The sequence below is a fragment of the Neolamprologus multifasciatus genome, chromosome 10 (genome assembly GCF_963576455.1).
Source record: "Neolamprologus multifasciatus chromosome 10, fNeoMul1.2, whole genome shotgun sequence".
In the NCBI taxonomy this organism is placed as follows: Eukaryota; Metazoa; Chordata; class Actinopteri; order Cichliformes; family Cichlidae; genus Neolamprologus; species Neolamprologus multifasciatus.
The window spans coordinates 25,116,623-25,130,506 of NC_140448.1; the positions used below are offsets into that span (position 1 = coordinate 25,116,623).

Here is a 13,884-nt window from a genome sequence, read left to right on the forward strand (position 1 = left end):
GGCATATTTTGTTAAGCTGTCATTCAGAATTTATGCTAAACGAGGCTAACTGCCTGCTGGCTCTAGATATGTGGCATCACTCTCATCTGGACAGCTTATTAGCATATTTTACAAAAATCTACAGCCCGGTAGCTCCTAAATTAAATTTCAGACTCCTGTATAAATAAACTTTTAACCTTGATCTAGCATTAGCGGAAAGTTAAACTGAATACAGCCAACAGGCCATGCGATTTGGCCTCAAAGGTGCGGAGGCGTGATAAGGTGGGCATATTAAACAGTGACCTTGAGGACTTTCCACCAAGAAGGAATCTATGCAGCGTGAATTTGCAGCAGAAGAAAACACCGATAAGCTCTGTGCCTCTGCCACACACGTTAAGGCCCCACAATACGAGATCCCAGCCGCACTGAGACTTTAATTGAACTCCCTCCCCTCTCTTCTCCTCCCCCCTCCCCCCCTCCTCTTCTCTCCTCAGTCTCCAGCGGGCTGCTAACTTCTCGTCGACGCACCACTTGGCTTCAGTTTGTTTTGGAGTGGATACGGACAAGCAGCAAAAGACATGGCTTTCCTCCGTAGAGCGTTTCTGCTGCTGTTTCTTCAGGTCTGCCTGTTGCACGTGACCGGTGAGTTAAAAAAAATCGAGAAGTAAAAGAGCACGATTTATTTTTGTTTTTGCTTTTTTTGCGCGTTTTTATCAAAGAATAAAGTTTCGTGGAGGAGTGCAGAGTTTGAATGAGAATTGGATGCGGCGACAATTTTCGGAGCGTTTGTTTTGTTAGCTCGAGACGTTGACGTGTTTTTGTGTCGCGTGCTTCTGAGGAGTTCATTATCTTATTCCGTTAACAAGCTTTTGGCTTTTGTGTTGAAATTTCATCCTCATTTTAATATAGTAAAATATGAACCTCCTGGTGTTGACTTCTACACGTTTTACATGTTTTGTTTTTTTTAAGTTGCTTGTCGTCTTCGTGAAATGTCGCCTTTAAAGGTGTGTTTAATTACTGCGTAATTGATACTAATTAAGCACCAAATGCGTAGCTGTAGCGCGTAGAGCTGAGCGCGTGCACGCGGGCATGCGTCGAGCGTCTGAGGAGCTCGTGTGTTATAAAACTCTTCTCGGTCTGCGAAGAAAGTTGGTAAAGGTTTAATGCGACTGCTGTGAACATCTAAAGAACCACAACACTTTATGTAGACCACAGCACCCAATTTAGAAGAGGGTTGAGTTTTCAAGGCAGGGGCATTTTGTTTTTCTTTAGTTAAAGGATGGGATAGATAAGCATAGAGCAGTGCAATGTGTGTGTTTGTTTGCCTCTTTGTCTGTATATCCTCAGCTTGTGTCATTTTAAGAGCCAGTCTGAGTTTACCTTTTGTGAATATTTTTGCAAAGGCGTGACTCATTGCCTCAGGGAGCTGTGGAGGTTAGAAGCTGTTTATAGATCTTTTTAGTTGGGGCTCCTATGAACAATTTTCTTTGATTCTCTTGACCAGATTGGCTAAAATTGAGAAAAATACCTATAGTTTCCCGGTAATGAAGGGTATTGTGTTCTCGTGTATTGTTTGTCTGGTCTGTCTGAGTACAAAATAAGACAGAGAAAAGCAGTATGCCTTAAGGACTTGGGGCTCATCAAACCTATTCACAGGTAAGCAAACATTCGTTTAAGGTTTGAGGCTTGTTGAATAATCAATCTGCAAAAAAGTACAATACTGAATGCTTTTGTAATAACTGCAAATTATTCATTTTATGCCCCTTTAAGTTACATGACATTTCAATATTTTGACTTTTTTTTAAAGGTTCAAAACAATCTGAACCTTTTTGGGTTGTTGGGTTTTGTACTGTCTGACAATTTTAGCTATTTTAAGCTTTTCCCTTGAGCTGTGGAAAATTATGATGATTATTTTTTTATGGAATTTTGTATTTTGTAAGTAGTAAGTTAACTGGGAAAATACTTGAAGTTTTTGGATAGCTAACTGCAACTCTACCGTTTATTTAGCCAGTGTAGGGTAATGGCACCATGCCCCTTCTCATTTTGAAGGACGCGATCAACTAGAGTGTGTTGTATATCGACGATACAGCTGTGTGCTTTCAACTTTATATTGGACTGTTAAATGCTGTACTGCTTTCATTACAGTGGCTGATCCTTTTAAATGAACATAAAAAATGAAGAAAGATAAATTATTCACCTGATATGGGTGTCTTTAAATTTTTATAAGAATCATATTTGCAAAACACACTAATCAAAACTCATTAAGTCAGTTTCCCCACCCAAACCATCCTCCCTCTTGCAACTCACTTTGTCCTGACCTTATCCCTCTTTTTTTCCTTAAATCAATGTTTTTTTTACTCCATCAGCCTTGTCTTAATTGGGTTATCTCTATTTAATCCTCATCTCCCCTCTACCTCCTCTGGAGACCAAGTAAAGCTGTCTGTTTTTGGATTAGGTCATTAGCCTTTGGTAGAGACCCCGGACCTCTAAAGAGCTTCTAAACCAGCCCCTGTCAAAACTGACCCACTCCCTAATGGACCTTGAAGGGCACTTACTCGAATACAATTTGTGGCTAAAAGCATTTCTGCTGCATGGAAATGAACCCATCCCGAGCATGAGAAGAAACCCAAACATGAAGCTTTGTTGATGCACTGTATACAACCCACTATTGATTTCAGAGTCCAATGTTCATCAATATGATCATCACGTTCTGTTAAAAGAATGGGCAAGTGGTCCGGGAATGGCGGTGGAGCAGTAAATCTGAGCAGTGGCTGAGCTTTTACGATGACATTTACAGAACAGAGAGTAGGGAAAGCAGACAGGCCTTTTTAGTTAATGCTGTTATGAAATATTTCTAACCAAACAAGGTTTTATCCATTGGTGCATTTGGAGGCTCGGAGGGATCCACTCTGAGTTTGTGTGTGTAAAATGCCTCTTGCATTCAGAAAACTGGCAGATGCTTTTATATAATATATTTTAGTGTAACAACAACATGTGAGTACCGCAGACTTTAGTAAGAAACTGCTGCAACTTACCTGAATAAATATTTCTTTGTGATGTTAAAATGAGTAGCTGTTTCGTAGTGTACCGCTAACTGTGACAGTGTGCTTTGTTGACAAAGTCAGTTATTTAGCGTACCTGCTAAAAGATAGGAGGTGCTGGTTTACTGTTGCATCAACTGGTTAGTTAGTTAGTGTTGTTATTTGACTTGTTAGTTTAGAACTGGATTAACCTGTTAAAAAAAGGTCACACAGTGGTAGACCAGCAACTTTCATGATCTGCAGGGTGAAATGGCGATTTTTGTCAAAGAAGTCTGTTGTGTTTAAGGAGTATTGTTGTCATAATAATACAGATACTGGGAAATTCCTCAATCCTCCTCACGATTTTGGATACCACAAGAGGTAAAAAATGACAGAAAATCAGTTATAAGTGAAGAGTCAGTTAAAAAAAAAGAAAGAACAGCGATGGCACTATCATGCAAAAAAGGTTTTAACATAATGGCAGGGTGTATTTATGACAAATATTTTAAGATTGTCTTGGGGACTGCTAACAAAAAAAAAGTCAGTATTTTTAGGTTTTCTGAGGTAGTGCTGTGCTTCTGGTGAATTGGCTCCATACTTTGTTTGCTGATGAAACACAGTTGTTAAGGTAGTCTGCCACAATTTCTGTTTGGTTGCTGGTAGACTTTTCTTAGCTTCAGTTGGAAGAAACACAATGATTTTTAGACCCAAATAGTTCTGTTATCCTGGTAAATTAACATCGTCTATTATAATGTTACAGACGTGCAGGGCTGATAACGTTCACATCCCACCTGCAAAGTTTAGCCATGACTGTTACCTTAATGATAATTAACAGTCAGCTAATGTGGCTGTTACATAAATGCACCTTCAGGCTTGGGATGGGCACTAGGAGTACACTACCTTGTGACTCCCTGAGTCTGGGTTTGTAGCTATTGGGTAAATTGCTGATGCCTTGATTATACTCTGCTGCAGACAGGGACAGCTGGAGACTCAACAGATGAGTAGACATTCCCGTTACGCCTCTTTGAAGTCTGTTACTTGGATCGCATTGTAATTCAAATTTTCTACAAGTCCATACTGCACAAAAAACAGGTAGGTACACAGATGTCCACACAGACCATCGCAAGCTGAAATTTACCTCACTGGGATCCGAACAGACCCACGGATAGTGTAATTAAGACTCATTGTTAAGCAATTAATGTTGCAACTGGAGCTTTATTGGCTTCTCGAAATTCCTCTTAAAGTGTTGTTAAGTGTTGTGAATGTCAACTACTGCAGATGCTAGTGAGGGGAGGGGCTGTATGAAGTTATGTGTCAACTGGATGAGATAAAAACAGGACTGCTGCTATTAATACTGATGCAAATGAGTACCTAATCCAGTGGTCAGTATCTGAGAATCAGTGTTTTTTGCAGCCCTAATAAGAAAAGCAATTTCTTTCTAAGTACAGTGTTTCCACAAATCACCACCTACTGTGGACACCCATGCAGTTATAACATATGCCTTCAACCTTGGAGATATTATTTATTGTTGGACCATAAGGAAGTCGAACCAAGTGTCAAAAGCAAGCTATATCAATACAATTGGTAATGTCTCAACTTATATCCTGTTTGGAAATATAACAAGAAAGCAAAGAAAAACATTGATATACTGCCCAGCTGTACCGTGAACTCGCATTGTTGTTGAAAATGATTAAGGGCACCTTCTAGAAAATGCTAAAGTCATAAAGTTAGCCCCAAATCCCAGTTTTACTGGCCTTAGACACACTTTTCACTTGGAGGTAAACTTGAAAGTTTTCCTACAGAGCAGCTCACTCCAGCTCTAAAGAAAATTCAGTATCCAAACACGCGCGAGAACAATTCAGCTGCCTGTTAGGGAGTGACTCCTGATAATACCCCTATAGTATGGGTGTATCGGATAGCCGCATACTATAGGGGTAGGTTGATGTTTAAATAGCGGTTGTATTGACATAATTTGATCAGTTTTAACATCACTTGGGGGAAAAAAATCTGTTGAAGTATTAAAAGTATGATGCATAATCAAAAACAATACCATGTTGCTGGTGTTATGTGTGTTGAAGTGTTAAATGACATTAAGGTTTCCCTTTTATTTCCCTTTCATATGCTTACCCACATTCAGACTTTCTTAAATTCTTTTGGCTTTAAGCATTTTTGATAGAATTAATACACATCTGAAGGACTTTGTAATTTGTTATTTATGTGAAATATAATGAATAGATAGCAGTGGCAATTTGTCTAGCACAACTGCTGGACCAGCTCTAGTTTCAAACCCTGAAATGTAAGCGTTTCCTGGTTGTCATCATATATCATATTTTAATATCCGTGGACAGTAAGCCAATCAATCAAGCTTTCTAAAGATGTCGCCTTTAAATATTTCTCGAATTGTTGAGTTATGAAAATAATAATGTCATTTTTAGACAATAAGTGATGACCATGCAGTCCTTTACAATGTTATTTATATTTCATTGTGGTTTATATACATTTATTTATATTCTAAATATATCAGACTGTTGAATTATTAAACAGCCAATCCTGTAATTGAGACATTCAAATTCATGTTGACTCCAAGGTCATATTGAAAAATACTTGAAAATGAAAATAAATTCATAGAGATATAAATATGCTATTTAAAAAAGTTGTGTGCGATGTATTTGCTGTAAATCTGCAGGTCTTTTTTCGACTTCTAAGAAAATATTTTTTGCAGCATGTAGAAAAATAAAAAAACAGTGAGTCAGTCTTCTCTAGTAAATAATGGCTGGTCTCCCTGACCTCCTCTTCATCCGTCTCCGTGGCTGAGTGCCTGGGAATGCCTGCGCTTTGCTGCTGGGCTTGTCTGGATGTGGCAGGAAGTGTGCAGCTGTTGGCTGCAGTTGTCCATGTGGGATTAGTGCATTTGCCTGAGTGATAGCTAGGCATGACTGCCATATAATCTAATGTATTGGCTCATTGTTTTCATTAAAGAGAGTGTGCTGTTTGATCCCTGTAGTATTATAATGGTGACTTGCTGTAGCATTAGGCATATGTAAGCTAATTCGGCTAACATGTAGGTCAGCACAGTGGACAATTAAATAAATACAAGCAATTGCATTAACTTTTTTCATTACTTTAGCTGATCATTCAAACTTAAAAGCTTCTAAATAGATTACAGGATACCTTGTGTGTTATTCCAGACTTTTAAGACGTGGGGTTTGCATGTTTTGATTTAGACTATTGAAATGTTAGTAAATGTTAGGATTTTTTACGACAGTTTGGACAGAAAGACTGGCACTTTCTTTAAACCTGAGTGGTTTAATTTGACTTGATATAGCTTTAGAAGTTATGAGGGGATATTGTATATGACAGTAAACCAAGCATTTTCCTTTGTTGTCGAAGAAAAAGATGATCTAAGTGGCATAGTTTCCCAGAGAACATAACTATTTTTTTCATTTTGAATGTGTGCCAGCACCAAGACAGCAGGCTTGCTACCTTTTGTTTTAAAAGGTGCTCAACCTGGCTGCTTCTCTGCTGCAAATCGACTGGAACAAAAAAAAAAAGCATTTTGCTTGAGCGCTCATTGGTGTTTGCTGTTTCAGTTTGTGGTTTGAAGCCAGTGCATGCTCTGAAGATCCAAGACATGTTTTGGGAAATCAAAGCCCTAGCTGTTTAGCTGGCAGGAACAGAGCTGACATCACCCTTAAGCCTAAATTGAAAGGTTTTTCAAGGGCCTTGTCTTGCATGTGTAGTGGATGGTTGATGTTTGAGTGGGATTTTATTTCCAACAGCTGCCTCTGTAGTTTGATCCCTGTCCTTCTGGGAGGGACTCTCCTGTATCGACTACCTTTCTGGTGCTTCAGAGCTGCCCCAAAACATTCTCGCCTGGTATGTTATTCAAAGCACATCATTCACCACACTGAGAAATCCATAAAGTGAACAATCACCTCAGAAAAGATAGGACCTCTTTTAAGAGCTAGAAACGGTTGTCTAAGCAGACTCAGTCAGGGTGAAGGATGCAGGAAATTACTCATGAGACTTAAGAAGATATGTGTCCATTCAGGAGGTAAAGAATTTGTCATACGGTTGCTTCAGAGCGTTAAACTGTTATCACACTGTGTCAGAAACATGAAAAATCTCCCCAGAAACACATTAAGTTCATTTTTTAATACTTGTTCCCTTAAAAGGCATTGCAGAATTCAGTTTTTTTCAGGAATCTTGCAGGTTCAGGTTTTTTTTGTCTTGTTGGGAGAGTGCTCAGGGGCTTTTTTCATCACACTTCTTCGACTCACAAATATTGGATTTGGCTGCATTGCTCGCACAGGATTGATTATTTCTACCCAGTACTGTAAGAGCAGCGTGAAGTAAAGTAGAGGTATATTTTACCCTGCTGGATTGGCTGTGCGGATGATGTCAGCACAGTCAGAGCATAAGAGTTACACCTTAAGAGTTACAGTGCCCTTGCACTGTAAATCATTTCCTTATATCCTTCATGTCCACTGCAGCGTAGCACCCACAGAACTCACAAAGTAGCATTATAATTTTGCAGCGGCTTGGACTGCATTGCAAGAGTAAAAATAATAACACAGGGCAATGATGTGGTTTATGCTTTGCTAGTTGTTTTGTTAACTTTGGCAAACTGTGCTTTGTTGGTGGTGATATTTGGGAGGAGTAGTCTTCCTTCTTGTGGGATGCTGCCGGCATATTTGGATATTCATCCAGGAGTATTTACCATCTCAGCTTGTGTGCGTGACATCCCTATCACTCACAGCATTGGTTATCATGTTCATTTCACCTCACTGTTGCCAACTTAGAAATTTTTAATAGCTCTTTGGGGACTTTTTTTAAAAGCGCCATTCTCTCTCTTCTTTTCTGTTCAGCAGTGGGGAACTGAAAAAAATACCGACATTTTCTACTGCTCGTAAATTTGTCCGTTAGTAGGCATCTGACTTGTAAATGTAGCAAAAACTATAGCAGAGACCATTTCTTTAACATTTGTGTACCGTGGCAATGTGAGACAGCATCAGAGTAACAAACTTGCCATACCTTGACATGTTCACATTTCTGCTCGTGGCTCTCTGGGGTCCTGCAAATATGGTATTAAGAACAACACTAGTCACAAGTTTAATCAGTCAGGGTCAAGTCCCAGCAAGAAGTCTTTCAGAGACATTCAGAAGCACCTTGCCCTGAAAAGCTGCTTCTTTTATCCCTTGAAAACGGTGCTGAAAGGCATCCTACAGGGGGAAAATTTCTTTGGTTTGAATGAGCACAAAGGAGTCTTAAACTGCCTGAGAATTTCTGCAGTGGAAAATGATGATAAAGAAACAACATGCAGCTTGAAATGTTGACAGTAGCCTAAATATTTGCTTAAAATTTCCATTCACCAAGAAATGTGTAATTATTTGTGACTCTTCTCCCGTGTCTTCTATAATTATGAATGTTATGTAGAATCCTCAGGATTTGATAATCATAGATACTGCATACTGTTAATAGAATTAGTTGTAATTATAAAATAACAACTAAAAGTTTAAAATGTATCTTTTTCATAAGTAAAATATCTAAGTATTATTGAAAAAGCACTACAGGGAGTACCATAACAACTACTGGGTTCTTTGTCTTAAAATAAGACAAATTTGTAGTATTTCAGTCTTCAGCAGATTTGGCCATTTGTCTTTGAGCTGTGCCCAGGCAAAATTGGCCATCTGTACATTATGTCCCTTCATATTTAGAAGGCCCATCTGTGGGACACATGGCACTGTCTTGGGCCACAGTCCAAGTCCTGGCAGCAGTCCCTTGAGTGCCAGGGCGAGAGACAAAAAACCCCTCCAGTATTGCCTTCATTGAGAAGTCTTTCATTTCTCCTTTTCCCTCTTCTCTCCCTTTTTGGTCCACAAACAGAGCTTAAAGAGCAGCTGCACACACCTGACGCCAGTACATCGGACAAGGCACAGTCTGCCGTGGGGCAACAAGCAGGGGCTCATGTTACAGAGAAATTTTACACCACCATGGTCTTTGCCTCCTTCCCGCCTTTTTCTGAGCCATCTCCCCCCCACACCCTGTGCTCTGCACACCTCTCTCATGCCCTCTTCTTTGCTTTGTTTTTTTATATTTGCCAGAGCCTGGGATTATTTGCTTTGCTGTTGTTGAAATCAACAGTTCTCTCAGGAGCACACACAAAGGGATGGAATTTATTCCATACTGTGCTGCATATGTTGGTTATAGAGCTTAGTTTAATTTTCAGTTGACTCTTATCTGAGTTAATCAGTAAAATCTTATGTCGGATTTTTAAAGAAATTATACTTTGGCATTAATTCGTGGCAGTAGAATCTGATGCAAGCTAGTATATTTTATATTTCCTAGAGTTAAGTTGAGAAATTAAGATGCTTAATTTTGGATGTTGATATTAAGATTTTTGTCTTTCTGCAGCCAGCAACTTTAATGCTTACCATCATGTCCAAAGGAAGTTGGATTGTGCAGAAACTGAAGTGATATTTATATATATTTTTTTTTCTACTGTTAGCACCATTAGGTTAGTACTTAATTATTTTATAATAGTACCTCAAGCAGCAGGCACTAAAAAAGGATCGAGTGCCACATTTCTGGGCCAGAATTTACCCATTAATTACGAACATTGTTTCTTACGATTTGTTACAAAAGGGTCCATAAATTATTTCTCTTGGAAAGTGGGAAGCAGAGATTCCCCTTGCCATCCTGCGGGGTTCAGGTGTTTGTGAAATGTGACCACAGCACTATGTCATTGGTTTTTCTGTTTTTTTTTTTGTAATGGATATGAGATATAATTCTTCTTTGAACAATGCAGATGTCGTTAAGCTTCTTAAGTATTTGCTCAAGGCTTCCCCTCAGACCATGCCATTGTCCTAGTGAATGCCATGTCCTCTGATTTCTTTTGTTCTTTGACTTTATGTCAAACTGTCAATGCAGTTGATGTGTCTGTGGGGAAATATATTTAGAGTAACATTTAGCCCATAACCAGGATTAAGTTGCAAAGTGATATTGGCACTATATATGAGGAAAGAAACAAAATAGTAAATACATGTTACTGACAATACCTGCTGTAAGACACAAAGAGGACAAAGGCTTATGGGTTACTGATTATTGTGTCAGATACCAAAAATAAAGTGACAGTTTGACTGCTTCAGGGTGTTCATGGGTTAGTAAAGCAAGGGTAGGGACGGGTCATGGGGTCAACGGGGGTTTTCCTGCTTCCCTCTTTTTTCAGAAGCAAATCAATAAGACAGTCATTCTCCCTTGTTGCTTCACGGCTAAGAAACAAGTTGTCTTCAATTTGATTAACTTTACTTGTCCGTCCTCTGCTTTCGTTTTTTTATGTATTTGCTTTTTTGTATGTCATGACATTTAGCCAATGGGACATCTTGCCATGTCGGGGCAGGTTGTCCTGTTGGCTGTTTTTTCCTCTAATATCATATCTGATATCATTATTTCTGCCTGTAGGAAACAAAGACTTGTCATAGATTTTGACAGTTTCATAACCATCAGGAAGGATGAAAAAAATAACCCGCCAAATGCATTTACCATTACATTATTAGCTGTACTGCCTTTCCTTATTCATCTCCCTCCAGATAAAATGATGAGGCTCATTATGTCTGGCGCTGTGCCAGTCAGTTGCCTGCCACATAAACCTGCATTCACATCTGCTAAATTAAAATGAAACCAGTCTGAATCCAGACTGACTTTGATGGTGAAAAGAAATCTCTGTGTTCAGTGTGTGCATGTGCAGATGAATATTCATTAGGACCCCAGGGCTAACCAGACAGTCTTTCATGGTTTTCGCTTCAATCTAATGGGCTGTGCCATGCCATGGATATAGCATGCATCTGGCAGTGTTGCTGTTTCTTAGGGGCTGGTTTTGACCGCCTTTTGTAACTTGTCAAAATTTCAGGGTTTCTTGTTGAATTGTTAGCGTGAAATTTGCACATTAGTGTAAACTAACATAATAAAACACCCCCAACATTATATGCTTTGCAAAATAAAGTTTGTCTGAAGGAGTGGAGGCATGTCTGCACATGATTCTATGCATAGGGGATGAACAACATTAGAGAGTCCTGTGTCAGTCATGTCTTTTAATGTTATTCTGGCCCCTAAGGCTCAACCATCAGTGCAGAGGTAAAGTGTCTGATTTAACTCACATTTCATGCTTTGAGTGGGTCTCTCCCCTTTAGCTGACTTGTAGTGCAGGCTAATTATTTTGGTCTTTTTTGGTTGTTCAGTAAGTGGTTGCGGGGCATTTGTGGCATTTGTGTGATTGATTCCCCAGAGCGCTGATCTCTTTGTTTAAGTGTCCCTCAGGAAGCGCAAGAGAGGCAGAAAATTAAGCAATTAAGGAAAACCAACAACTACTGTTGATCGGACAGAGGAATTTGTCTAAAATGTTTCTCTACATCATTTTAACATCAGGGTCAAAATATTTATTTGCTTTCACTACCAGTTCTTCAGATTAATACTTGGTGTTTTTTTATTTTTGCATTTAAAATTTTCTTTAAAAGGTCAATTGCCTCACCAAACTAATAGTTTGTATTTCTTAAGCCTTCTGAAAATGACTAACTTTTGCATTTTAAATGGCAAAAAAAAAACGGACTTGCAAATGTTAAATGTTGGCTAAACAAAAGACTCTTTATCTTTCCTTTAATGATTTTCCTGAAATGACTCATTTGTATTACTGGAAATGAGATTCTTGTATCTTTTTACAATCTGTGTGTGCACACTATGTGTACAGCCGACAGAAGTCATGGGGCAAATGTGTGGGAGGATTTGTAGACAGATGCCTTGCAGTGAGTGAGATGAGCTGAATTCGATTTGGAAAGGATCTAAAAATATGTATTCGAACTGAAAAGAATGCCTTCCCACAATATGAAGATGGATTAATATGAGTTTATTCGGATGAGATGTGTAGATATAACAAGAGTATTTAGGCTTTTGTTGGAACATCTTCCTGGTTTTGCTGTGGGCTGTGACAACTGGCTGTATTCACAGATAAGAATCAGATGCTGAAGGGTGATAACTAAATCACAGACAGGATTTATTAAAGAGACATGATGCAGAGTTGACTTTAGGGGCGATTTGGTCGCTGCCAGACACAGGGAATGGCTTTTAAATACGTGTCTGATGAGAGCTGTAATGTGATCTACCTTTGCAGCTCAAGTTCAGCGTTTGGAATCTGCCTTCAGGGGGTCTTCTTCTACAAGTGCAATTTAAGTGTAAAGGCATGTCAAGACTCCAGGTGTACACTGTCCCTTGCAATGTGAAAACTGGACTGAAGACTCTGAAATAGCTTTAGTTCAGGACAATAAAGATAAAACCTGTGGTTAGCTGTTGGCAGGCACCGTCCTGTTCAACCAAAGATGCAGATTTGACACAGTTTTTGCTAGTATTTCTTGTGGTGTATTTATTTTTTAAAAGGTTTTACTTGTTTTCCAAAATGTATTATGACAAACAGACTTTTCTCTTCGTACAAATAAAAATCATGTTAGTGATTTATTTTGTCCCTGGAAAGGACTCAATTTAATAAAGAACTTGAATCGATACCAAATGAAGACATCATGCTTACTGCACTGGATTATCTTGCTTCATAGCAGTCATTAATTTGCTCCAAACATATTAAAGTGAATGTTTGACACAGACAAATGGTAACCACCCAGAGGGGTTTCTGTAAATTATGCGATGGCTGATAATGATTTAGAGATTCCTTTTCCTTTGGCACAATGTCTTGGGGGGGGTGGGGGAACAATTTTGATCTTGATATTGAAAGAACAGTTTTCATTTTAAGATACATTCATTTAACATTATGTAAAGATGCCATATTTGATGTTTCATAAAGCAGTGAAAAAGTAAAAGATGAAGGCAGACCGACTGGTATTGCAGAAAGGTACTTTAATTAATACTGAAAAAAAAAGAAAACATGCTGTAATTTGATGGCAGGAAACCCTGAAGTACTAAGAAGGTCAAAAATATGAAGAATAGAGCAAATTCACCAGAGCCCACTGGGGAGACAGCAATATGGGAACAAAGGGGAGACCATATGGTGATCTGACATAGGTAGAAGATAAAGATTAAATACACAAACCAGAAAAATGGGTAATAAGGCACAAGTGAATTCAATCATGACAGTAACAAGGTCAGAAAAGGAACAAGGGAGGGAGGTAAAAGCACAAAGTCACAGGAGGAACTAACTTTCAAAATAAAATGGGAGACAACTGGAAGCAGGACAAAGAATAAACTCATAAAGCCAAGACAATAAGACACAGAGAACGCAGAACACATTTAGAAAAGGAGCGGACATTCGAAAACACACTGCAAGATAGATTAATGATTACAATAGAAACCACAGATAACAGAAAAACTCAAACAGATGCAGTGGACAAAGTGAGGTCCCTAGGTGACTTCTGGCTCTCAGGCTTTTACAAACCGCTAAACTTCAGAGAAAACTGTAACAATCTTTGTGTGTGGTAAGTGGTTTTGTCTCTCTAAATGCACTTCTCAGCTTTGAGAGGAGATGGAGCAGCAGCAAAACTGCCCATTTTCCCTCGAGGCAAAGCAAAAACATGACTCTCATCTTAGCCAAAGTCTCCCTGTAGTTCCTCTAACATTAGTGGGTGGCAGGAGCAGAATTTAGTGTCCAACTACAGTTTCTCCATTTTGAGAGGAGTCATTCAAGGTGGTTTGGGCATCTGGTGGAGATGCCCTGATGGAGGCAGACAAGCCTGGAAGTCATTGCTGTCCTTGACCTGTTGTTAAAGTGACTGTGAACTTAATATGTGACTCAAAATGGATGCAATAGACAGGTTTTTATGCAGTTATACTTAGTGAACATGCAGTCTATTAACTTTAAGGTTTAATTCAGTGCATTTATATTTTATTT

The 13,884-nt window shown here is 38.9% G+C and overlaps 1 protein-coding gene across 3 annotated transcripts in view; it reads left to right on the plus strand.

Moving 5' to 3' along the window:
- The first annotated feature begins 346 nt into the window (after nt 1–346).
- mcama (melanoma cell adhesion molecule a) overlaps nt 347–13,884 on the plus strand; it is a 55,027-nt gene continuing 41,489 nt past the window's right edge. The window contains exon 1 of one of the 3 annotated variants that reach the window (XM_085174642.1): nt 347–621. In XM_085174642.1, coding sequence (XP_085030768.1) covers nt 558–621 — 64 coding nt within the window. In that variant the 5' untranslated portion in view covers nt 347–557. The other 2 variants (XM_085174641.1, XM_085174643.1) reach the window with 2 other exon arrangements.